Source organism: Takifugu flavidus, chromosome 21 (genome assembly GCF_003711565.1).
Source record: "Takifugu flavidus isolate HTHZ2018 chromosome 21, ASM371156v2, whole genome shotgun sequence".
Classification (NCBI taxonomy): Eukaryota; Metazoa; Chordata; class Actinopteri; order Tetraodontiformes; family Tetraodontidae; genus Takifugu; species Takifugu flavidus.
The window spans coordinates 2,595,384-2,620,217 of NC_079540.1; the positions used below are offsets into that span (position 1 = coordinate 2,595,384).

General features: G+C 46.8%; 3 protein-coding genes, 1 long non-coding RNA gene and 3 other non-coding genes across 7 annotated transcripts; 5 read left to right on the forward strand and 2 right to left on the reverse strand.

Moving 5' to 3' along the window:
* Positions 1-5,185: 5,185 nt before the first annotated feature.
* On the reverse strand, positions 5,186-6,614 carry LOC130518161 (uncharacterized). Its single transcript, XR_008947949.1, has 2 exons — positions 6,563-6,614; positions 5,186-6,007 (listed from the first exon to the last, which is right to left on the reverse strand). It is a non-coding gene; the product is annotated as an uncharacterized LOC130518161 (long non-coding RNA).
* Positions 5,444-5,515, forward strand: trnah-gug (transfer RNA histidin (anticodon GUG)). Its single transcript has one exon. It is a non-coding gene; the product is annotated as a tRNA-His (tRNA).
* trnah-gug (transfer RNA histidin (anticodon GUG)) lies at positions 5,897-5,968 on the forward strand. The gene has a single exon. It is a non-coding gene; the product is annotated as a tRNA-His (tRNA).
* Positions 6,615-7,132: 518 nt separating the features above from the next.
* trnah-gug (transfer RNA histidin (anticodon GUG)) lies at positions 7,133-7,204 on the forward strand. Its single transcript has one exon. It is a non-coding gene; the product is annotated as a tRNA-His (tRNA).
* A 341-nt stretch (positions 7,205-7,545) lies between these two features.
* On the forward strand, positions 7,546-12,701 carry clptm1l (CLPTM1 like). The gene is made up of 18 exons (XM_057020574.1): positions 7,546-7,825; positions 8,238-8,429; positions 8,511-8,605; positions 8,746-8,935; positions 9,022-9,215; positions 9,297-9,375; positions 9,517-9,634; positions 9,710-9,804; positions 9,982-10,066; positions 10,181-10,284; positions 10,369-10,434; positions 10,572-10,622; positions 10,757-10,839; positions 10,922-10,956; positions 11,059-11,114; positions 11,231-11,275; positions 11,348-11,463; positions 11,534-12,701. Exons 2-18 carry the CDS (start codon positions 8,265-8,267, stop codon positions 11,616-11,618), a joined length of 1,662 nt encoding a protein of 553 aa, XP_056876554.1. The 5' UTR covers positions 7,546-7,825; positions 8,238-8,264; the 3' UTR covers positions 11,619-12,701.
* Positions 12,702-12,954: 253 nt separating this feature from the next.
* Positions 12,955-14,338, forward strand: rplp1 (ribosomal protein, large, P1). The gene is made up of 4 exons (XM_057020575.1): positions 12,955-13,204; positions 13,740-13,814; positions 13,959-14,067; positions 14,209-14,338. The coding sequence occupies exons 1-4, from the start codon at positions 13,133-13,135 to the stop codon at positions 14,289-14,291; spliced, it is 339 nt and encodes a 112-aa protein (XP_056876555.1). The 5' UTR covers positions 12,955-13,132; the 3' UTR covers positions 14,292-14,338.
* Positions 14,339-17,354: 3,016 nt separating this feature from the next.
* Positions 17,355-23,159, reverse strand: trib1 (tribbles pseudokinase 1). The gene is made up of 3 exons (XM_057020777.1): positions 22,501-23,159; positions 21,502-21,794; positions 17,355-18,997 (listed from the first exon to the last, which is right to left on the reverse strand). The coding sequence occupies exons 1-3, from the start codon at positions 22,798-22,800 to the stop codon at positions 18,523-18,525; spliced, it is 1,068 nt and encodes a 355-aa protein (XP_056876757.1). The 5' UTR covers positions 22,801-23,159; the 3' UTR covers positions 17,355-18,522.
* Positions 23,160-24,834: the final 1,675 nt, after the last annotated feature.

The window sequence follows — 24,834 nt, forward strand, 5'->3', positions numbered from 1 at the left end:
GTCGAGATGAAAAGACCGGGAGAGGAGGACGAAGTGGGAGACGTTGAGAAGCGTGGGGCGGGGGGAACGAGGTGAGGAAAAAAGGGACAAATCAGAGGAAGTTGAAGGGAGAGACGGGGAGACGGAGATGAAGAGGGGACAATCAAAGATTCACGCGTGTGTGGAGGAAGCGTGAAGGCCGGCGGCCTGTGAAAGTGACCAAGTCACATCTGACGGCTGAAAGAGCATCGCTGAACAAAGAGAATGATAGAGAGGAGGAGAGGGAGGCAGAGGCAGCGTCTCATCCCGGGACGAGTCCAAACCGGGAATGGAAGCGATGGACCCCGCCCTTCCCCCCAGTGGAGGGGGGGTTGGTCATTGGTGGTCACTCAAACTGGTCCTGGTACACCTAGATGACATCAACGTGCTGGGGTGCTCGCAGATCACCATGGGGATAGATGGCTGACAAGTCAAATTTGCCCAAGTCCTCCCACCCCTATCCCACCCCCATCCCAACCCCCATCCCAACCCCCATCCCAACCCCCACCCCCCCACCCCGGCCTGCGTGACGAACAATTGACATGTTATCGGCTGATGACCTTGTGTCACCCAACGTATCCGCCTGCCAATTTAAAAATCACGCCATTTCCCCCCGGCAACCCTTTCGTAATGGAAACGCGCACTGTCTAAATGAGTCAACACACCGACGGTCGTGCGGGCGCGCTGACGTGCGCGGGCACCCGTGCACACTTGCACACAAGCGGTAAATGTGTGATAATATATGTTCACACACACATTAAACCAACCATGACAAATACCAGCAGGAGTGGAACAGAAAGACTTATATGGGGTAATAATAGAGTGTGTGTGTGTGTGTGTGTGTGTGTGTGTGTGTGGTGTGTGGTGTGTGTGTGTGGTGTGTGTGGTGTGTGTGTGTGTGTGTTGTGTGTGTGTGAGGGCGGGTCGTTAACCTTGGAGGACAGTAGAAGGGTATCCAGCTGACTTCTCAATCACAAGAGACAGAGCGAGTTTGGCTGCAGAGCGACAAAAAGGATGAGCAAGATGGCGGGAGGCCGACGGGGAGCGACAGAGACGGAGGAGGCCTGACGGAGACGGAGGACGACAACGGGAGAATGATGGAAAAGAAGTTAAAGATTCAGGTGGTGGTGGGGGGGGTGCAAAGACAGGGAGAGATGGAATTAAAAGAGCGCGGAGACAATCCTGGGATTTGTTGAGATTATTGTTTTTGGTTGAGTTTCCGTGGACATTAAAAGATAATCTTGAATCTGTAGCTACGCAGATGTGATCTGTATAACCCTCTATGTGGGGGGGTGCCCAAATCCAGTCCTAGGGGGTCCTAGTCCAGCCGGGATTTTCGTCCTACCAACACTTTCACCTGGGATCCAACTTTCCTCGTAGAAAGCTCGCTCTGCCTGGTAGGATGGTAACTCGGCTGGGCTAGACCCTCAAGGACTGGAGTTGGGCACCCCTGCTTTTGGGGATCCAAATTTCACCCAGACTGTCACATGAGAGTGCCTGATTATGGATATGTCTATGGAAACACGACCCCTTATGGCAGGCTGCTGTGTTTTCTTTATAAAAAATACAGTTTGTGTGGTGTTGCCCCTTGTGGCAACAGCTTCAACTACAGTGCTGCTTAAATGGGAGAAAGTTAAATGGAAGAGAAGCAGGAATCGACAGGAGACTGCAGTAGGAGAGGTAGGAGGGGAGGTCAAAGGTCAGGAGGCACCCCAGACATTAACCAAGTGACGCCGGTTTTCGGCTCGTACTATTTGTTTCTTTGACATCGACTTTGTGAAGGCATGATGGGATATGTAGATGATCGGCACTGGCGCGAAGGGTTGATGGGGGAAAAAAGAGGAATGGCTTTCAGTCACGGCGGCAGAGCGAACAACTGCGTATTTATGCGACAGTGCCGGGCGGCGAGAGATGCATGAGGACGGAAAGGACATTTACGGCGGGCTGCGGCCGGAAATCCGTCTCTGCGTCTGACGCGCGGGCTCAATTTATTCCACAATTTCGCCAACCTGTTGCCATTGTACTGAATCTTCAGCTGAAGACAAATTAGCATTTAAATGAGACAAGTTATTTTCCTTACGCCCCGCTCTGAATTACTAACGCCGCGGCTTTGATTATGACGAGTGGAGGGAAACGGGCGGCTTTGTTACTGTTATTGACCCAGAAAATGTGGCGCGAACACGCCTGCCCATATTTTTGCTCCAGCGTCTAACTTTACATCTGAAGCTCGCTGACAGCAGAGACGCTGTCGAGCACGCGGGACGTTTGCGCCAGTCCAGTTTGATGCGACGCTCACGTTGACCTCGGCCTAAATGGGCTACGCAGTCCTGCACCTGTCCTCAGAGGCGCCACAACACGACGAGGTGGAGTTTTATCAGGAGCCAACGTGCTAAGAGCTGGGTAGAGCACCGTTACTGCTTCAATGTCCAACCCAGCGGCCGTGAGACGCCGTTGTCCAGGGGGCAGAAGGGCAACCCTTCACTTTATGTTTGGATAAAAGTGGGGTTTTTTTGCAGCCCACCCTTTGGTGTCGGTGTCCCATGGTGCGACGACTCCCTGGAGAACTGCAGGACTGCGGGGTCGGATCCCCCTTGCTGGCGTGACTAATGTTTGCTCCGCCAGCTTTAGTCACACAGACGCGTCCACGTCCTCACGCCTAATCTCCCGACTCGCCTGCTAATTCTTGCAGCGGCTTTTTTAGTTTCAATTAAATCATAACACTTTTTTTTCCCCATTTCATGCGTTCGCGTCCCACTTTACCCCCCACGAAGTCGCCTCCCTGGCGTCGGTCTTCACGGTATAGTTCATGCGAAGTTCTAAATTTTCAATCACTCGAGGGCGCCAGCAGCTGCCACCTCATATCTCTATATGCCGCGCACACAACTCATCTGGAGATGAAATTACACTCTCCTTCAGCAAATATATTCAGCAAATATATATATATATGTAAATATATATTTAACATTTAAAGGGGTTCTGCTGATTAAGAAAAATAACATTGGATTATTTTTTAGACTGTGGATAGGAACACTTTTCTTCTGAAAAGATGGTTTAGGAAAGCTGGAAGCTGAGTAGCCCTCACTCTCTCTCTCTCTCTCTCTCTCTCTCTCTCCTCTCTCTCTCCCATCTCTATCTCCCATCTCTATCTCCTCTCTCTCTCCTCTTTTTCTCTACTCTCTCTCCCCCTCTCTCTTCTCTCTCTCCCCTTTTTTCTTTCCCCATTTCTCCCCTTCACAATTTCTTCCACCCCTAACTGTGAAAGTCCATAAAGAGTGATGGATGTTGATGAAGGCTTAGAGTGGTGATTATGGATCATCAGAGTACTGAAGGACAGTGGCAGGGAGGGGGTGAGTAAGTGTGTGTGTGTGTGTGTGCGTGTGTGTGTGTGTGTGTGTGGGGGGGGGGGGGGGGGTGAGAGAGAGGACTGCAGCTTTTCAATGGTCAGTAACAGATTGGCTTTATTATTGATGGGCCTTGTGCGACCCCTAGCGGCAGAAATCTGGAAATTCTGCCATTGACCAGAGCACAGTTTTGAGCGTTTACTCCTATTGGAAATTTAATTAAGCTCAGCATATATTTTTTTGTTTTTAAGAAGAATTAATACAGTATTGTGAGGTGATGATTTCCTCCGGGTTATGTGGTCATGAGACAAATTATCCTTCGGTGTTCAGCGCGGAGGAAAACAAATCCAAGAGATGACATCAGTGATTTGAGAACTTTATTATCAGCTGGGGCCTCGAACAGACAACGCCCGCACACACAGCCAAAGACAAAAACACAAGAATGTGTAGGAGACCATATACCCATCACTGGGCGCGGGCTCCTTCTGCTTTAGTTGCCCTATTTGGCCATGTTTCAGCTTTTTGAGGAGTTTTCACACCCAAACATTACTATATATGGTTACCTGAAAATCACCTTGGTACCTCCTGCTCCACCATCTCACATTCTGCTCAACTCTGCTGACTCATGTTCTACATAACGGCAACAAGATATTGTATAATCTTGTATAATCTACAAGCTTGTAGATTATAGTGATGATACTGATGATACAATATGAAAAGATGCATATTAAAAGATAGAAATCAAGAGAATAAATGATATAGATTCATTATTTTCCCACAGTGACTGTAAAAGGTTTGAATGCATTTGTGCAACATGTGCTCCCTCTGATCCCTGTTTTGCTTTTAGGTTGCATTCATGGAGCACATAAAAGCTTCTTCTATGCTCTTCCTTTCACCAGCACTTCACATTGATTTGCATCTTTATGCCCCGCGTAGCCTTCTTCTTTGGAATGAACGGAGCTGAATATACAAACTCGTGGTGCATTTTTGCGTCACCTTTCCTCCTGCTGCTCCTGATATTATCTACAGTATATTGCCTTCTCTCCTAGTGCTACATCAGTTCATTTTGCACTTTTTCCCGTGTAATGGGGAGAAAAAAGTCTGACTGAGCTGGGCTGCTGTAAAAGGTCTTGCTTTCTAAAATCTTGAAGAGTACCTAAAGCTGTCTGTGGTTGATTAAAAGCGCAATATTCCTCTGAAATGTTGGAGAGTGCTTAGCCACTATATGAAAGAAATACATTATCCCTACGCATTGAAGCAAAGCACCCCTTCACAAATGAGCATATATGACTTAAGGAGAAAAGGAAAGTGATTTGAAAGACAGTAAATGTCTTGGCATAACATTCCCAGACTGGTTGTTATGGAGTCAGGAGACCCTCAGAGCAGAAACATCACACCACCTTTAGTCTCGAAGTGGATCAGAAGAACATTTTGATCATTCTGCCTGAGGAACCTGCCTGAGTTCTGGCTCACCGAGAACTCAGCAATTTAGCTTACGTATGAAGCTGGTTTCCTGAGGGGAGAGAATGAGAACATCCCTGCCTGCAAAAGGCTGAAGTCTTTAAATTACACCAGACATGTGAACGGGCTGAGAAGATGGAAGAGGCCACTTCTGAACTTCCCTTTTGTCATATTTTCTCCTCAGGTCATTTGTTCCTTGCTTTCCCTGATCAGCACATCTTTTTGTGGGCACCTTTCCTCGCTGCTACACTCCTCGTGGGGCATTTTTGTGCGCCTTTTGCAGGGTTTAATTTAAATAAAAAGGAATCATGTCACTGATTCATTAAAAGCAGAGGTATAGTGTGTGGATATAAAGACAGCGTCAACAAGGCCAGAACTATTTTATTGATTCTCATAAGAAAGGCTACATGAATGTCATTAGTTAATCCTACAACAGGAAATGAGTTTAAAACAGATAAATAATGTCAGTATGACATCTTGATAGTGGTCAGTGCTGATACTAATATCCTCTTACATCACCTATACCTGATAAACTTATCAAGATTTAATTAGACGTCAACTTGTCACATATGACACGGTGGAGTCTTTCCATTATCTGTTCAGTGAACGCATCGTGTTAGCCAGCCGTGATCGTATAGTGGTCAGTACTCTGCGTTGTGGCCGCAGCAACCCCGGTTCGAATCCGGGTCACGGCAAAGGGTCCGTTCCTCCTTCACCAATCGCTTTTTTATTTATATAGCGTCTTTTACAATCAAAATTGTTTCGAGGCGCTTTCCAGAATCCCAGGGCCTGACCCCAGACAAGCAACAGTGACAAGGAAAAACTCCCCTTTAACAGGAAGAAACCTTGAGCAGGACCAGGCTCATGTAGGGGGGACCCTCGTGCTGATGTACATGCATGTTTTGTATCAGCCTTGTCACTAAAAGCAGTGTCATTGTTTTAAACAACACAGAATAATCTTGACCTGTGCTCTAAACCGGTCCTTTCTAGGTCGACAGTCCTGATTAAAACTAATTTAACTCTACTTGTTCTGCTGTATACACAGAAAACTTTGAGATCAGGGCTAAACCTGGCCAGCCGTGATCGTATAGTGGTCAGTACTCTGCGTTGTGGCCGCAGCAACCCCGGTTCAAATCCGGGTCACGGCAGCATTTACTTCACATGCTGGTTGCTAGGACACATACCCACTCCTCATCATAAACACAACACTTGGATTTAATTCAATGCAAGTCACAACACACAAGAACATTTCAGAGCATTAAAATAAATGAAAAGCAAAATGCTGAAATCTTAAGTTACCATGGCCTCTTTCAGGACAACATCCAGGGTGTGAACTCCTTTCATCATGGCTGCTGTGACTTTTCACCCTCGCATTCAAATGTAGGTACTGCAACTTTTTTACATGGTGAAATCAGTTATTTTTAAAAATTGTGTTACGTTTGCACCCGTGCACCCAAGCTTTGAAAAACCCCTGTTTGTGTAGCGGTTAGTGCTTTGCCTTGAGGATGCAGCCCAGGATCTTAGGGGGGAGTCATTGTGTGCACGCAGGAGCTTCATGTTGCTGACCTCATGGCAGGAATGACGTGAGATGATTGAGTGGAACCTAAATAGCTTGAATCTGACGATGATCTTGATCTGAAATTCAGATTATCCGGATGCATTGGTGGGGAGCATTTCAGATATGAATCCACAATCTTTATTTTTCTCTAAGATATGCAAATCAATAATAGAAATATGAAAACAAACATAAATAAAAATATAAAAATGACAACAGAAATCTCTCAGGGTGCAAATGTGCATTTTATCTGGAGCAGAAAATGCAGAATTGTGAATAAAAGGAAACAAATACACATTCAACAAATACACCTGAAGCAGTGGATGGATCGAGAATGATTTTATTTAAAAAGATCTCCAGATCTTCCACCTCCAGACCCTCCAAATCCTCCTCTGTTTCTTCTCAATAGTTTCTGGTTGTTAAAACAATAAAGACAGTTCAGAATTCATTTTAAAATGTGAATCTTTTCATGCTGGTTGGAAGAACATTACCAAAGTTCTACCACTTCCGTGTCTTCTGGAAGGCTTTGTCTTTTTCAGAGAGCTCCTTCTCGAAAGCCTCCTCCCTGTCTGAGAACTCGTTTTTGAGCTTCTTGGTCTCATCAGACAGCTCCCTCCTGAACCTCTCCTCAGGATCTCCTCAGGGTTACCACTCCAGTCAGCATTATATAGGTCATATTTCCCCCACAAATAAATGTTTTTCAAGGTTTTCTACTACAATGAAGGATTGTGCTTCGCTTCTTACTGGTAGTTGGCCAGCCGTGATCGTATAGTGGTTAGTACTCTGCGTTGTGGCCGCAGCAACCCCGGTTCGAATCCGGGTCACGGCAGCTTTTGAAGCTGTTCTCTAACTCCAGACATAAGAAAGGTGCAGTGTTTTACACTTTTAGGATCCACACTTTCTGCAAAAGAAAAAAAGAAAAAAAAAATCATATAATTATGGCACATATTACGTTTTCAATATATTCTCGCAACAAACAACCAAAACACACTACACTGAAAATATTAATTAATATGTTCCTTCTATATTCTAACTTCTACATAGATGTCCACTAAAACAAATTTAAATACAATTTTTATTTATTTATTTATTTATTTTGTTTAAAAGTTGCAACTTTCGCTTATACTTCCGGCGCCTCTGTTGACGAATTCTCGCGTTAACACGCAGCAAATCTCGCTCGCGACACTAACCAGGAAGTGAATGGCGGAAAGATAAGTCCACCTCACGCTTTCGGCTGCAGGTTACAAATGTCACTGTAACTATCAGTGAAGAGAGATGTCAGACGAGTGCTCAGGGGAGACCTAAAACTAAATTCACAATACGCTCTTACAGAGGCGATGTTATTATTTCCCCCCACATCCCCGCGAATTTGAATTTGCGAATGATCGGATGAACGGCCAGCGTTCCAGCTGAGGGTCCTGTTATTGCCAGCTGGGCAGACTGAACACCGGTATGTGTAGATTTGTCACTTCATTACAAATATACACACCAAATTATTGTGTAGCCAGGCTGTTGTACCTTACATTGTTATCACCTACCAGGAGGTTGCAAAATGATCCTACCACTGGCTTGACTTCATGTATACGAATATCAATCTTATTTGTTAATCTTGCGATACAGTATCGCATATTTCTGGGTCACCACACAGACGTGGTATGAAGCGGATCACGCTGTTTGTGGATTCCTGTTCTATGGCCTCCATTGGTTATATGTCATTCCAATGAAAAAGAGACGAAAAACACTCCAGTTGAGACAGAAAACTACGTTGGATAACTATGACATGGATGATTGAGAATCTACACAGATACATATACAATATAACACATCCAACAATTTGGGAATCATTTTTACCTCATTTGCAGATGCTGTGACGAGCCAACGCGAGCGCCATGTTCCTAAAAACATCATTCACCACCCTGATTGTGGGGGTGTTCGTCGTGTACGTCCTCCACACCTGCTGGGTGATGTATGGCATCGTGTACACTAAACCTTGCGACAGCCCCAAAAGTGACAAATGCATCCTGCCCTTTCTGGCGGGGAACCCTAAACTACAGGTTCATACACAGTCTTTCAGGGTGCTTTTGGCTTTTGTGAGCACGTGTACATGTTTCTGATCTCTGGTTTTCTCTGTCCAGTTGAGTATTTACACTGCTCTGCAGCCCAACGCTGAGGGAGGACACACCCTGATCCACAAAGAAGACCTATTTGATGTGAACAGCAAGTTTGAGAGGTTTGGCTTTTTATAATATATAATTGTTGCGAAATGGAGACAGTTTTTAAAATTAATATTCAGCCAACAAGCAAATTTGATGCCTGTTATTATTTATTTACACCTGTAATCTCAGATTTTTGTCTTCTTTGTTTATCCAGAGTGGTTAATGTCTCCCTCCCTAAGAAGACCCGTAACAATGGGACTTTATACGCTATGATATTTGTCCATCAAGCTGGCGTCAACCCGTGGCAGGATCAGCGAAAGGTCCACTCGGTGGCTCATCTTACCACATACATGGTTCCTAAACCCCCAGAGATCTCCCTGATTTCCAGAGAAGATCAAACAATGGTAGTCCTTTTTTGAGGAGGACAGTGTATTAGTGCTGTTTGCAAGTAATCCAGTGGAACTGTTGTTATTTTTCCGTTATCATGTAGAGTCAGACAGAAGAATCCCCGCAGCAGAAACGGCGTGACGCTAATCCCGCCCCTCGGGAAGGGATTGGATCCGGAGGGGCATCAGATCACCCGACTTCTCACTGGCGCTCACGCTTAACGCTCAATATCGTCAGCGACCACTTCCTTTTTGACAGAGATTACCTGCCCGCTGATGTCCACAGATACCTCCGAGTGTAAGACAGCAGTCCAGCACGCGTGCACTCCATCAGGGTGTAGACGTGATGATGATGATGAACTGTTTTCCCGTCTTTCAGATTCCAAAATGGTAAGAAGATCGTTTATCTACCTCTGCTATTCGTGGATGAGCTCAGCAACCGGGTGAAAGACCTTGTGGTAAAAAGTTCATTCAACACAGCTTCTTTACAGCATTTTAATAAACCACTTACTTTCCCAGTAGTATTTTCCATTTAGGAGTCAAAATGCCTGCTAAATGTGTGTGTGTGTGTGTGTGTGTGTGTGTGTGTGTGTGTGTAGGAGATCAACAGTACCTCCAAAGAGCTCCCCCTGACCATCTCCTATGACTCTATCTCTCTCGGGAGGCTCCGATTCTGGATCCACATGCAAGATGCTGTTTACTCTCTGCAGCAGTTTGGTAAAATACCTACACACACACACACACACACACACACTCTGCCCTGTAATCAGACTGTATTTCTGTGTGTTACAGGTTTCACAGAAAAAGATGCTGATGAGATTAAAGGAATCTTTGTGGATACCAACCTGTACTTCCTGGCTCTCACCTTCTTTGTGGCTGCCTTCCATGTAACTGTTAACACTAAGAATAATTAAATAGCATAAAGCAGATGCACAATGCTTTATTCCGTTGGTTACATGTGCGTGATTAAAAAACCAAATCATAAAGAGAGGTGCTCGTAGTTATGTCTATTTAATGGTGAGGTAATGATAAATATGTTATAGTTGTTTGTTTGTTTTTTTCAGCTCCTCTTTGATTTCCTGGCGTTCAAGAATGACATCAGCTTTTGGAAGCAGAAGAAAAGCATGGTGGGAATGTCCAGCAAAGCAGGTAAGCAACACTCCTTGTGGAAAATAAAGATCTTTTCTAGATAGTGTGAACACGGTGGAGTCTTTAGAGGCTTGGCATTAACATCGTCTGATCTCTGTGTTCTGGGTTCCGTAGTGCTCTGGAGGTGTTTCAGCACCATTGTGATTGTTCTGTATTTATTTGACGAGCAGACCAGCCTGCTGGTCCTCATACCTGCAGGGATCGGCTCCATCATTGAGGTACGCCAAAAATCTCTTCCATTGTCGGTAAATGTCTCTAATTCTATCAAAGGCTGAATTGTGTTTTGGGTTTTTATTTTCAAGGTATGGAAAGTGAAGAAAGCCTTTAAGATTCAGGTCTCCTGGAAAGGAGGCAAACCAACATTCCAGGTGGGCTGCTTTAAAACGTGCATGAAGCTCAAAGAATAAACAGATATGTTTTAAATGTACTAACTGTGAGGTGAGGAGCATTTTTCACATAGCGTTCCACTCATCTGTATTGCGATTTCCACATTTTCTGTGAACAGTACGGAAAATCTGACGAGTCAGAGCGGAGAACAGAGGAGTACGACACACTGGTGAGCTTTATGTCATCTAAGAGCCAGACTTTCTGTCTGATCTTAAGTCAGACTGGTATTAGTTGGAAGGCCGAAGGGTCCTTTTGTTGCTGGCTAATGTGTTTACTGTATTTCTAATGCAAATTTCTCTGTAGGCCATGAAGTACCTGTCATACCTCCTATATCCGCTGTGCATCGGAGGGGCTGTGTATGCGCTAATATTCCTGCGGTATAAGAGGTGCGGGAGTGTGTGAACACAACGCCAAGGCTTTAACCCGTCCCTCAATGATCAATCATCTATTTCTCTGCTTCCGTTTTAGCTGGTACTCCTGGCTGATCAACAGTTTGGTTAACGGTAAGCTCCAACCCTGAGGGGGATGCACACTTTAGCACATTCACGTACCTGCGCCATATTTATTAAAAGGACAAAAGACAATAATGCTCCGTGCTTTTCTAGGCGTGTACGCCTTTGGCTTCCTCTTCATGCTTCCTCAACTATTCGTCAACTATAAGGTGCCTTTTATTTTCAGCTGCTTCACATGATTGTTTAAGAGAGAAGAGAATATTTAAACATAATGTTGAGGATTCATGTGGTTCTCTGTTTGCATGAATATGACTTAAATCAACAGCTGAAGTCTGTGGCCCACCTGCCCTGGAAGGCCTTCATGTATAAGGTACACCCACACAGCTCCACACAGGTACCACTTCACTTAAAGTCTCTATTATTAATCTTTATTTTCTGTCAGGCGTTTAACACCTTTATCGATGACGTTTTCGCCTTCATCATCACCATGCCGACTTCACATAGACTGGCCTGCTTTAGAGACGACGTGGTCTTCCTCATTTACCTCTACCAGAGATGGTACACACACACACTCACCTAGAACACCACCACATAAACACAACTGTTTACTGACCCCTGCTGTCTGCAGGCTCTATCCCGTGGACAAGACAAGAGTCAATGAATATGGAGTCTCTTACGATGAAAAGCCCAAGAGGAAGCCTCATAAGGACTAGATGATCTGAAGATTTTTTTCCTACTGAACTAAGGAGGCAACAGGAGGAATACTTCTGGTTTTGGTCATTTTGTTTTGTAATTGACCCAACCGCATCAATGTGATGATGTTTTTGTTTTTTTAGCCCCTTCTATCATGTTAAATATTGTAAAATCATGTCTAACTTTTTCCATCATACCACGAAGTTCAAAAATCACATCTTGCTTTTCAGATTATTAAATGCAGCCTTGGAATTTACCTTTTAGTTTGAATAAGGGCTTCAGTAATCCAGTCGGAATCTGGTGGGGGTTTATTTTTTGCCAAGGGCATTTAAATTGTGCTCACTGAAAATGCTTTTAAGAATTCACCTGTAATAAATCTAAATAATTTGAGGACAGAATCCTAAAACGCCTTTAAACATGTCTTTACGAAACCACTAAAGTAGCAGAAAAAGACATAATAATTAACACAAACTAAACTCGTTTTTCTTGAGACATCTTTTAACGCTACCTGCCACCTATGCACGTATGATGGATGTTATAGAGACACGGTAGAAGATTGAGATTAGCCATTATTTCAGAATATTTCATTTTTTTGCTAATGCAGAAGATGTGTAATTGAGTAACCTGTTTCCATGGAGACCCTGTTTTCCTTTAATCTGTCCTGTCTTCAATGAACTGGTTTTCTCCTCTGACGGTGCCACTAACAGCCACTCTGACCTTTTTTTCCATCCTCATTAGTTTTGGAGTTTTACCTGCCTGAGTATTTTTGTTACATATCGGACAGTGGAAACACATCGGTGCCAAATGTGACAATAATTCGTTAATTTAGCAGAAGCGGTCCAACTGACCTTTCTAGGATATTTCCTGACACTGTGGGGAGATCCATGGACAAGACTTGAGAAAAGTATTTGAACATTTGCAATAGACTGCAGGGAATTGTCTTTTTCATGTTCAGATATGTTTATGAATACCCAGCAATCCTACTTTTACCCTAAAAACAGCCAAGAGAGATCTGCTGGATGTCTGCCTTGAAAATGCTTGGCCTCTTGTAATTTTTGTGCTTTTGATTGAAATAAAATAAAAATGTACATATTAAAATAAAATGCCTTGGATTGAATTAATATGCACCATGATTGTTCGGTAGGAAGGAAGCATCTCTGGAAACAGTGCTGCTGTTGTAAATGTATTTCTTTTACTTCTAAAGGTTGTAGGAAAACTCATGAAGTAGATCTAGAGGAAATACTATGTCTGGTTCATTGTCTTTAGAAATTCAACCTTAAAATAATAGTAATTCTTGTTCTTAAATGAACGGGTACGTATGACGTCACCGTTTGTACGTCATGACGTAAACCCGACGCACAACGGCGCGGACTATATTCTCAAGCTTCCGGTGTCGCTCTTTCCTTTTCCGCTCTAGCAAGTTATCGTGCCTAAGGTGCTTGGTTCTTCTGCCGAAGCTAAGGCCCCGAATCCGGCGACTAGCACCCCCATTTTTAGGCATCCAACGCGATAAACGTGAGATACATCATCTGAAATGGCCTCCGTGTCCGAACTCGCCTGTATTTACTCCGCTCTGATCCTCCACGACGATGAAGTCACCGTCACCGTAAGTGTTGCCGGTCGTCCCCGATAGCTCCCTCCAAACCCTGTAGTATTCTGCTTCAGGTGTATTTCCCCCATAATAAAGCTAACAATAGGTCGTTGGTGGGAAGTGGTTTATAATATTATCTTGATGAAAAGGTGGAGTTATTGTGTCCAGTTACATCCTTTGACTAAAAATGGCGGCGTGGGTTATGCTAGCCCGCCTTTAGCTTCGTTTCTGCATCAGAATAGCCTTTTAAACTTCTAACCTCTGTATGAAACATCTATTACACAGCTCAGACATTAAAATGGCCCCTTTGGCGGCCACCCGCTGGCATCTGTAAGATGTTTGAAACACGTGGTGTCCCTAAATACTGACACGCTTCCAGGTGTCAAGGCTGAGACTCATCATGGGGACTGGGATTGGAATGCATGCTTTAGTAAAGGAGATATTGTTTGTTGCTGCAGGAACTGCTGCGATATTCACTTCCAACTGCGCTAAATGTGGGCCAGAGTGTCCGTTCTTGATTGTGATGGTGCATCTTTTGCTGTGTGTGCAGGAGGACAAGCTGATCGCCCTGATCAAGGCTGCCGGAGTCACCGTGGAGCCTTTCTGGCCAAGTCTGTTTGCTAAGGTGAGCATGCTTAACGGGAGCTGGTGTGGGTTAGGAGCCCCACTGGGTCTGTTGTCTTAAGTCAGTTGTGCTTTAACACTATTTCAAGCATCGGAAATGGGGGTGAATGTGACTTATTTATTTTTAATGACGTGTGTGTTGCAGGCTCTGTCCAGCATCGACATCGGCAGCCTGATCTGCAACGTTGGAGCTGGTGGCGGCGCCCCGGCTGGAGCTCCTGCTGCCGGAGCTCCTGCTGCTGGTGATGCTCCAGGTTAGTTTGGTGACCGGATATTATGGATCACATAGTCCTAACTGGACATCCCCCTGTATGCTTGTCAATGAATGAGAGCCATGGTAAACTGGATCACAATCCTGGGACCTGTTAAACCTTTCTTTTTTTCCCCCTCTACAGCCAAGGCAGAGGAGAAGAAAGAGGAGAAGAAGGAAGAGTCTGAAGAGTCCGACGATGACATGGGCTTTGGTCTCTTTGATTAAAGAGGATGTTTTTGTAAAAACATATTAAAATCAGAAAAATTGCCAAAGCCTTCAATCTTGATTCTTCTTTGTTTCAACACACTTATCTGTATATTTAGCACATTTTAACATTTAAACTTATTGTCAGTAGGAGGAAGATTGCAGTGTTTGCTAGATAATTAATTTAATCCACTTCTGTACTTTCAGAAGTTTCAGTTTTTACAGACAAAACCTATAAAGTGCCTTCAAGAAGTCTAGGGCTACTCGAATTATTTCTAGATATCCACATCAGTTGCCTCATGGCTGTGACCTCAGATGAACAGGAAACGGGAGTATTGGCATGTTACCACCAGCTGTCGCTGGTGGCATTGAATCATGCAGATATGCTCTTTAACACGAAAGCACACAGGTGACCTCGTAACCAGAAATTCTGTGACAGTGGCGCACAAATTCATCTGCTATTTTATGTGATTACACGGCAGATTAAATTGTGACGTCCTTCAATCATGCAACTGATAAAATTCAGCATATTCATTCATGTTAACGCAGCCGCAACCATGCAACTGAGACCGATTTAAAAAAAGAATCCTAAAAAAAACAGCGTAAATAAAGTTTAGCTGCAGTTCTCTGAATGGCCACTAGGGCGCAGCAGAGGTCACGACTTCCTCCCAATGATGGCAGGAATGCTTCCGTCATTGTGGATGACAGTTGAAAATACCAGCCAGATTACAAATAATCACGCTTCCCTCTGAACTAACACCAGCACAATGCCGAACATTCTCCGGTGGATTTACCGTCATACAAGGAAAAAGAGAGGGCGTTTCCCGTGTCCATTACGCAAGGGAAGTGCGGGTAATTCCTGAAAGAAGCACCTAACAACAACATCTGAGAGCAAAGGCCAGCGAAGGCACTTACTCATATTTTTTACTTCCTTGTGTGTGACCCATGAAGGATAAACAGGGATTAACACCACACCTGAAGCCACTTTCACAGGCCAATTTCATATGTAACTGGTCAACACTGCTTATGGAATATCCTCCATGATGATCAAACATCATTACCATATCAACAAATATGAGAATAATGAAATCATGATCACGAGGGTAAAGTAATCACACTGCACATCCGTTCACAAGGAAGTCTGAGAAGGTGCGTGCGGTTGGGAAATGTCAATAATCCTGGATCACAGGTGTAAGCTTTATACACGTGTGGCCACATGACCCGATGAGATCATACAGACAAATAATATGGCTGCAAACACACACACACACACACACACACACACACACACACACTCTCTCTCTCTCTCTCTCTCTTGTTTCACTGCTGGTTTCCTCTCACTTGCCAATTTGATCTCAATAAGGTCATTTTTGGGGGGGAAAGTGAGCAGTTGTTTAAGCCATAATAAATCTTAGCAGATAAGACTAGACCATAAAAGAGGGAATGTTCGGTTCAAAAATAGCTTGATTGCACCTGCACTGTGTCCCCTGAGTGATCCATCTCCCTCCGCGGTGGACTGATTCACCACTCAAGGAATGCTGGGATACCTGGCGAACTGGCCGCTGCGATGATACAGCACAAAAAACTTTAAACTATGTACACAAAATCGGACCTGCCCACTGGGCCGTTGAGGCCACCTGAGAGATAACAAAATAACGTACGTGAAGTAGCTGCACCGATTTAGTGACCGACATCTACCGAAACCAGGCTATGCTACGAAGCTAGCTCGTTTCATCCATCCTACAGAGCAAAGTGCAAACTTCGCTGTTTTGAGTCACACTGAACTGGTTTGGTTACAGTGAGAAAATGCTAACTTTTGTAAAAAAAAATAAATAAATAAAAAATAAAAACCTTTAGCAAACTGGAAACCTTAACTACAATGTAGCAATACACCTGCTGCCATTTTGTGCCATCGTCTCAGCGATATCGCCCAGGAAGATATAACAAATGCTCACACCTCTGTCCATTTATGTAGCAGATACCCAGCTTCAAAATAGGCTAGCACTGTTTTGATTGTTCAGTTCGGGGGCGGGGGCGTTCTCCCGACCAACCTAAATATGGACGTATTTGGTGACCGTAAACAAATAACCTCACTTCCTGTCGTTTCCACTTCCTGTTTCTTTTTATGGTTTATTTTCACTTACTGAATCTTGGGAGTTCTACTCATGTATAGACACACCAACCTACCCCCCCCCCCCCACACACACACACACACTTCACCAGATATTTATCTTACCATTAAACTACCTCTGTTTTTCTGGGGGCCCCCTGTTTTGACCCCTGCCTTACGTGGTCGGACCATCGTCGGTTTGGCAGATTCCCCAGCAGACACTCGCAGGCAGGTATGCACATGAACACACACATACACACACACACACGCCATGCTTACGCAAGCCCTGGCCAGCCATGCCTGAGGTAGTCATAACACACAGTTGGTGGAGAGGAGCCAAACTCTTAAAGGTCACACAGTGATTCATAAGTGGATCGGATGAAAAACGGAACGCACTCGTTGGAGTTTGGATTATCCACGCCGGGATGAGCTGGGTTTGTTTTGCAGCCGGGTCCTCGCTGCCCGGCCCGCATTCCAGGAAAAGGCTCTGACCCACTGTTGACATTTGTGTGTTTGAGGAGCTAAATGTTACTTTACGCAAAGGTCAGGAGAAGAGTAAACGCTCGGAGACGGAGAGAGAGAGAGGAAGAGAGTTTTTTTCCCTTTCAAGGATGAAATTGAAAGCACGGGGGGGACGAGAGAAAATGTATTGTTTCTGTCTCGATGATTAAGAACCGTCTGAGGAGAATTCTTGCAAGGAAGCCTCCCAGGCATGCAGTCGATCCGCATAATGCGCAGGTGTGTGTGTGTGTGAGAGAGAGAGAGAGAGAGACAGGCCAGCAGCAGGAATGAGCAAAAACAAGCCGTATGAATATGAAAAAAAACGTGATCTTTATTCAACACGTCCACACGTATTCCAAATGTACATATTTACATATTTTCAACAACGAATATAGAACTCTTCCTGTGTGTGTGTGTGTGTGTGTGAGAGAGAGAGACAGGCCAGCAGCAGGAATGAGCAAAAACAAGCCGTATGAATATGAAAAAAAACGTGATCTTTATTCAACACGTCCACACGTATTCCAAATGTACATATTTACATATTTTCAACAACGAATATAGAACTCTTCCTGTGTGTGTGTGTGTGTGTGTGTGTGTGTCTGTGTGTGTGAATGACCCGTCTGGACTCCCGAAGGCCTCTGGGTCGTGTCACAAATACATAATTCACAGTGCAATATGAAGTTTGTGCACCCGTGTCGTTTTACATGTCACATGAACACGTGACTCACTCTACATGTATGAACTAGAAAGGCAACCGCGCCGTCTCCCGAAGGTACCGGAGACTTCCCTGTTCTTCTGAAAGTGGTGAGCTTACACGCCAGGTCGCGTCGCTAACTGCGGCGGCCGTCGTCAGAGGAGATAAATAAATTCAGTACCATGACAGAGGTGAGGTACAGTCGGGTCTTATAGCTGAGGTCAGGGGTCCTTAAATCGAATCCTTGAATCCTTGAATCCGTGAAATACGGCCGGAGTCGGAGCTGTTCGGTCCGTGAAACACAGTGATGCAGGCACGACACGGCAACAGAAGCCCGCCACCCCGTCCTCTAAACCAGGTGCCTTCACCATTTCATGATGAAACACCCCCTTGTGTGGCGGTGAGGTCAAAGATCGCCACGCTGTAACGCGCCAACGAGTTTTTTTGCTCTCCGTTTGACGCACCAGTCTTCGGGCAGCCCTCTTTCTCGCCGCCCGGCGTGAGACGTTAGCGAGCTTCTATCCCGAGTCTGTCTGTGAGTCAGCCAGTGACGCTTGCAGCCCTTTTCAGAGAGCGAGAGGAACAACCTTCAGCTCCACGTGCACAATCCAAGAGGACAGCGAGTCCTAGTGTCTGGGTTAATTGACTGAAATTAGCTTGAAATTAGAGATTATTTTGTTAGCATAATCGGATCGAAATCGGAGTCATGGTTATTTCTCTTAGCACCAGAGGATTTCAAATAGCGTAAAGAAGGACAATGAATGGTCACTGTGAGCAATGCCCTCGGCAAGTAACACGTACGGCAACAAATACAGTACAGTAAGTTTTTGTAGAAAGCATGAGCGTGTTTGTCCATTCAACAGTACACAAATGTAAAAGTGCCAATGTAGAAAAAGTCTGTAGTTTTTGTTTTGGTCCCTCAGCCAGATTCGGCTAAACGGAGTCCGTCAGCAGAACAGATCGTCATCTTCCTCAATGTCGAAGGACGGCACCGTCTGCTCCCCTGAGCTCACTTCCTGTTCGGCGAGCACCACTTCCTGCGACGGCGCCGGCTGCCGGAACCACGGATGGGCCAACAGCTCGGCGATGGTGAGTCTCTCGCTTGGTTCCTTTCTCAGGAGGCTCTGGAGGAGACACTTGGCCTTCGGGGACAAGCCCTCGGGCAAGCAGCACTGCCCCCGGCGGATTTTGGAAAACAGGGTGGCCGGGTCGGGGTCATGGAAGGGGTAGCGGCCCACCAGCATGGTGTAGAGCATGACGCCCAGGCTCCACATGTCGGCCATCTTGCCGGAGTAAGGGGCGGAGCTGCTGAGGATCTCTGGGCTGACGTACGCCGGGCAGCCGTGGGTGTCTGACATGGCGTCATTGCCCGGGTCCTCCAGGATCCGACAGTCCTCGAGGGTCTCCAGCCTCACGTGTGTCCTGCACGCGACAAAAAAAAAAGAGGGTCAAATCCAGTCTTTGAGACTCAGCTAGTCACAAGTTAGCGACCAATTTCACAAGGGAAACAGTTCCTGATCTCCCACAGCTCTGAGCTAAACACTTAGTATCATTTTTAGCTGAAAACAGGCACACAAACACACACACACACACACACACACAACCTTGGACTTTAATAGACATAATACACTCCCCAGCCTCTTACCCTAAACCAGCCATACCAGCAAACACTGTCCTCACTTCCCAAAAATGTCCTCATTTTGCAAGTAGAATGCATATTTCGGTACTCAATACAAGAGAAGTACAAGAACACACACACACATACATACACACACACACCTCGTCTGAGAATCTGAGAATCAGAGCTGCCTGGCCAATTTTCCAATGCCTTCCCGGCACATACACTCACTCTCTCGCATAAACACACATATAAATATACAACACCAGCACCCTCCTGCTCCTCCACTCTCTCACACACACACACACACTACTATATTTAGACATGCTGCGATAGCGCACGCATTTAGCCCGCCATGAGAGCGGCTGAGAGTGTGAGGGTTTATATTTGCAGATGACTCATTTACAGTTAAAATTGTCTCCTGAACTTTTGCGCAAGATTGTCCCCAAAGAAACGTAAACTTGATTCCGATTAAAGATTGGGGTGGGGGGGGCAATAAAGGCTAGGATTTCTGCTCCCGATTCCATTCAGAGGCTGGAGTCAGCGTTCAGAGGGGAGGGCTGGGGCGCGGGGGAAATAGACGAAAAGAGGCCAGAAGCAGCGAGATAGATAGCAACAGATATTTAAACGGCGAGATGGTGGAGGAGGTGAGTCGGAATGAGAGATGGAGACAGAAAAGGAAGCAGAGCGGAGAGGTGGAGAGAGTGAGTCATCCTTCTGTTAAGAGTACAGATCTCCCCCACTCTCTCTCTCTCTGGCCGAGGCCATCTGCACCTGGGTCCCACACTTGCGGCGCCAGCCATCCCATAATTTCCCTCAAATGGCTGTTGCCACATCAGTGACGCACGGGGAGGCTAGCTCGGCAGCAGAGCTGTGCATGCTTCGCAGTACTAGTCACCGTCCCTAAACTGGCTTTTCCAATTCACTGTATGCGCGTGTGCGCGCACGATTGTTGTGATCTGTGCCTCTGTCCCTGGCTCCGCCGCTGCATTGTTGGCCTGCACATTGCATCACGGCTCGGTTGCCGCGGTCTGCACGATGCCTGACTGTGATTTCGGAGGAATGCAAAACAGGAAATTAAAAAAAAGCGCCGATGGACGGCGAAAAACATCACTCCCCCCCCTCCGGGAAAGTAACAGCTAGACTCCGTGATGTCACGCGACCCCGAATCAGCGGCTTTGTTCTCACGGTGGCGTTGCTCTCAGAGCATCCGGGGTGCAGAAAAACATCCCGCAACTTCGGGGTCAAGTGGCTCCTGGGCGTCAAACGAGTGTCGCAATGTTGTCGCCCGGGCAACAAAACACGGATGCACAGATACAAATCCCTCGCTGCGCAATCAGCGCACATGCAACCAGGAAGACGCATTCAGACAAACACACGCAGGAAAATAAGATAAGCACAGCAACCCCCCCCCCCCCCCCCCCGCACATTTACGCCCTGACTCATCGCTCCGCCGCCGTGCTGCTATCAGTAGGACACAACAACTTTCAGCTCCTCTCACTGGCTGTCCTCTCTCATTCATCCAGCACGACCCCGCACAAGGCCGGAGGTCAGGCCTGAACGTCTCCGTGAAACAAGGGCCCTTCTGAACAGGCAGGGGAGAAATGGACGGGTGGGGGCTCACGGGGAAGAGGGTGACGCAAAGGGCGAAGAGGCGACAAATAGTTTGGCGAGTGGGGACTCTGTGCGTCCTCGTGGACAGTGTTGGGGTCAAAAATGCGGACAGTGAGGCATGTGTGTGTGTGTGGGAGTGTGTGGGAAGCCGGTTCGGAGCGGCGCGTTGATGCGCTCCCAGTGTATTTGAACGCAACACGGCGTCAGCTGTTCTGCAGCAAATAATTAATAAATAATAATTCATAAATGCGTCTAAAGTACAGACTGCAGGAGGAGGACGGGTGTCTCATTCAGCAGCCTCGTCTGGCAGCTCCGCCAAACTACCTCCCACAGCACGCACACACACACACACACACAACACACACACACACACACACACACTGATTCCCAAACACACAAAGAGACACGTCGAGAGGGTGAGAAAGGGAGGCAGACAGAGGGCCAAAATCTGGGAAGCAGTGCAGTCTGCCTCCGCAAGTACAGAACCTCCTACTCTCTCCGTGCCCACATCCATGTGTGTGAGTGTGTTTGCGTATTTGGTTGTGTGGATCAGCTGCTGCCATATTTGCTCTACGGCTCGCCTGCCAGGGCTCACAACACCGCATTCCATTGAAATGGCACCCGAAAGTGACCCAATGCCGTGGCGGATGGTGAGAACTGAAAAGTGCCTGAGGTGCAGGAAGCTGCCGCTCACCTTCTCTCGTCGGCGAAGACGAACTTGCGCAGCTTGAGGTCGCCCAGGACGACGCCGGCCTGGTGACAGTGGGCCACGGCCCGGGCCACCTGCAGGAAGAGGCCGCAGGCGCGCTCCTCGTCCAGCCGGCGGCAGCTCTTGATGTAGGTGTGCATGTCCCCGAAGTCCTTGTCCAGGAACACGTAGGCCTTGCGTTCGCCGAGGATGATGTCCCTGATGCTCGCCACATTCCTGTGGGGGGGCAGCACGCCGTAGGGCCTGATCTTCTCCTGGTATGCCCCCATGTCAAAGACCTGAGAGGAAGGATGGGGGACAGAGAAAGAATGTGTGGATGGAAATTAGAGAGGGAGGGGGGAGGCTGCAGTGGGCCAGTGTGCTCTTAATGATCATCCAAGGGAACAGCCATGCAAATTTGGCAGCGAGTTAAAAGGAGGACGTGCTCTGATTCGAGCTGCTTCCTGCATGAGCGTAACAAATGAATCACCAAAGCGTAAATCGATTAACTCTATTAATCAACAAAGCCCAGCGCCCGCGGGCTCCATCACGCTGTCTAAACACGAGGATGTGGAACAGCAGCCTCGTCCTCGTTGCAGCGGCGGATCTTTATCGGAATCGCCACCCTTTTGTTGCGTGTATTTGCGGGGTTTTTTTCCTTTCGCGCACCTTGGCGCGGCGTGTTGCGGTGACGTGTATGCAAATGAGCGCAGCGCGTCGAGGAGAGGTGGACTTCACTCGGCTCGTCTCCAGAACACAGCGCAAGCCAGGTCCTCCGCAGGCTTGACAACAGATGTTTGATAACCTTCTTTTAAACGCGGTTTTTAAAAATCGATCTCCAAAAAGAAAACGAACGAAAAGAAAGAGAGACGTCGCGTGCAAACGACCATTTGCGATAAAGTCTGCGAAATAATGATGACATGTCAGACGGGCTGTTGAGCAACCCGTTGTCTCGAAACACCATTCATTCAAAGAAATTGCACAATGACGGGCGATTGCGCATACCTTGCACAGCAGTTCTTCGCCAGTGTCGGTGTTCATCGCGCTGTGCACGCTCTCCCTGTCCGCCAGAGGTAGTATCAGGAACGGTCCTATCCTGGACGGCCCCACGTGGGTAGCTGGGAGAGGGTTTGCGACGGGGCTGACCGGGGATCCCGGAGAAGAGCCAAGGAGCCCCTGCGCTTCCCCGGCTTCGGCGCTCAGCCGGGCGCATTTGGCCGGCGGCTGGTCGTCAGAGTCCAGCCGCTTGTGCGCGACCCTCCTGGTGCGGATGCAGGGCACCGGGCAGGTCCACTGCAAGTTCATCCTGACGGGCTGATTAATCAGAACAGTTTTTTTTTAAAAGACCCGTGACTTGTTGAGGATATGTCCTTTAGAGGTTAGAATAAAGTTAAAACGCCGCGCGTCATGGCTACGGTAAATACAACTTCTGGAGAGGGGAATCCAGCGGAAGGTTGAGAGCGAAGAGTGGGGGATCCGTCAAAGTCCGGACTGCCGAGAGACAGAGAAGGGAGGATAGGTAGAGAAAGCCAGGGAGAGAGAGGGAGGGAGGGAGCCCACCTCACTGTCGGCGAGGCAGCGAGTGAGTGAGTGCGCTCCGGTGATGTTGAGATCAGAGCGCAAACACTCCGCCCGACCAGTCCAACCTCCTGTGACACAACCATTGAGCAATCCAGTAACGGCACCGACTCCAGCTCAGCTCGTCTCTGATGAAACTGCCTCTTCAATTACACAGAAAGTCGACGTGTGGCGTAAACACAACGTCGCTCCACGGGGATTTCTTCCTTCCCTGCTTTCTTTCTTCTTTCTTCTTGATCATTTTACAATCGAATAGCCCGATCACGTGAACGCAATGAAGAAATCGGCTCACTTATCGCATCGCCAGGCGCGCACATGTTGTGGACAATAATTAACACTCTTTCAAAACTGCTCCTGGTGTTGCCCAACGTTCGGGGATTATTGCCAACACCCCCCCCCCCCCCCCCCCCCCCAACACCTGAAAGTACAGTATTCACTTTCCCCCTGCTGAGTTTGATCCGTGCCAACGCAACGCTGCAGCTCCAACACGAACAGCAAAACATTTCCCCTAACTGGGTTTGTTTGTTGTACGTGGACGTGACTCACCCCATAAAGCCTATAAATTCACATAAAAATATTCCAGGGCAGCTGGGAAACCCGACACTCATCACCAACAAGCCGATGCTCTGCAATTATGCAAGATTCCTGAAACAAAAGTATAATCAGTGAACTATGAACTGTTGCTTAATGTAATAAGAGAAATTGAAGGGTAAAGTACAGTGCAGTCACTTTAAAACATTCCTCAGACGATGAGCCCACTGTCACCGCCAGCTGATGTGGGGTAATTATTAGAAATGTGGACTCTTGTGTGTCTGTTGTGCAACACTTGCCACCCCCCTCCTCCATGGTTCGGTTGAAAATGGACGCTTCTTCCCTCCGTCCCTTCTTTAAGAGTTCAAAGGTCACCTGGGCCCGTCCAAACCGAGCGGCGGATTCCATCGGAGTGATGGCCCTGTTATTTTTAGGCCCCCGCCGCTCTGGCTTCCTGCCGTGGTCGCCCTGTGAAGGCGGTGACTCACCAGCTGATCGGCGCGTCCCTGCGAGCGGCTGTTTGTCATGCGGCGGAGCAGGTTTCCTTTCTTTCCTGTTCATTAGGGTCGATCTCATAGGCGGAGGGAAGGGTAGCTGCGGGAGTAGGGAAGGCAGAGCTAAGGAAGGTGGATGGTAATGCTACAGTGGACGCGTGGAAAAAGTGACTGTGTGTGTTGCAGCAGAGCTGGTGTGTAGCCTGTATGCTAATCCACTTTTGTGCACATGTGCGTGGTATTTAACCAGTGTTTTTGTAGAACCGCACACCAGTGAGCCATAGGGGAACCCAGTATGCAAGGCATAGTCTTGTTCTTATTAGCTGAGTCACCCACAGCCAGGAGCAGCAAAGAGGGCCTGGGAATTGATCTGCACGGATAATAGTTGAGTCCGATCTGGCTGAACGCCAACAGCTAATTATACTTCCTCTGAGCTCCAACACTTGGATATGTTTACTCGTCATGTTACCAGTAGACCTCAGACTTCACAGAAGTAAAACTCAGACTGATTGATTTACTTAACCTGCAAATCTGGTTACCAGTTGCTAGTAAATTTGCCCATTGCTAATGGATGGTAGGGAAGTCAAAATTGCTGTTATCTTTACAGCCCGACATTGGAGCTGTATATTTAATTTGCCTCGCAGGTGTTAGCTTGTCACAGAGTAAATATTATTAACATGAATGACGTCGTTGTTTTAATAAAAAAAATCACCACAATGATGACATATTTGTGGGA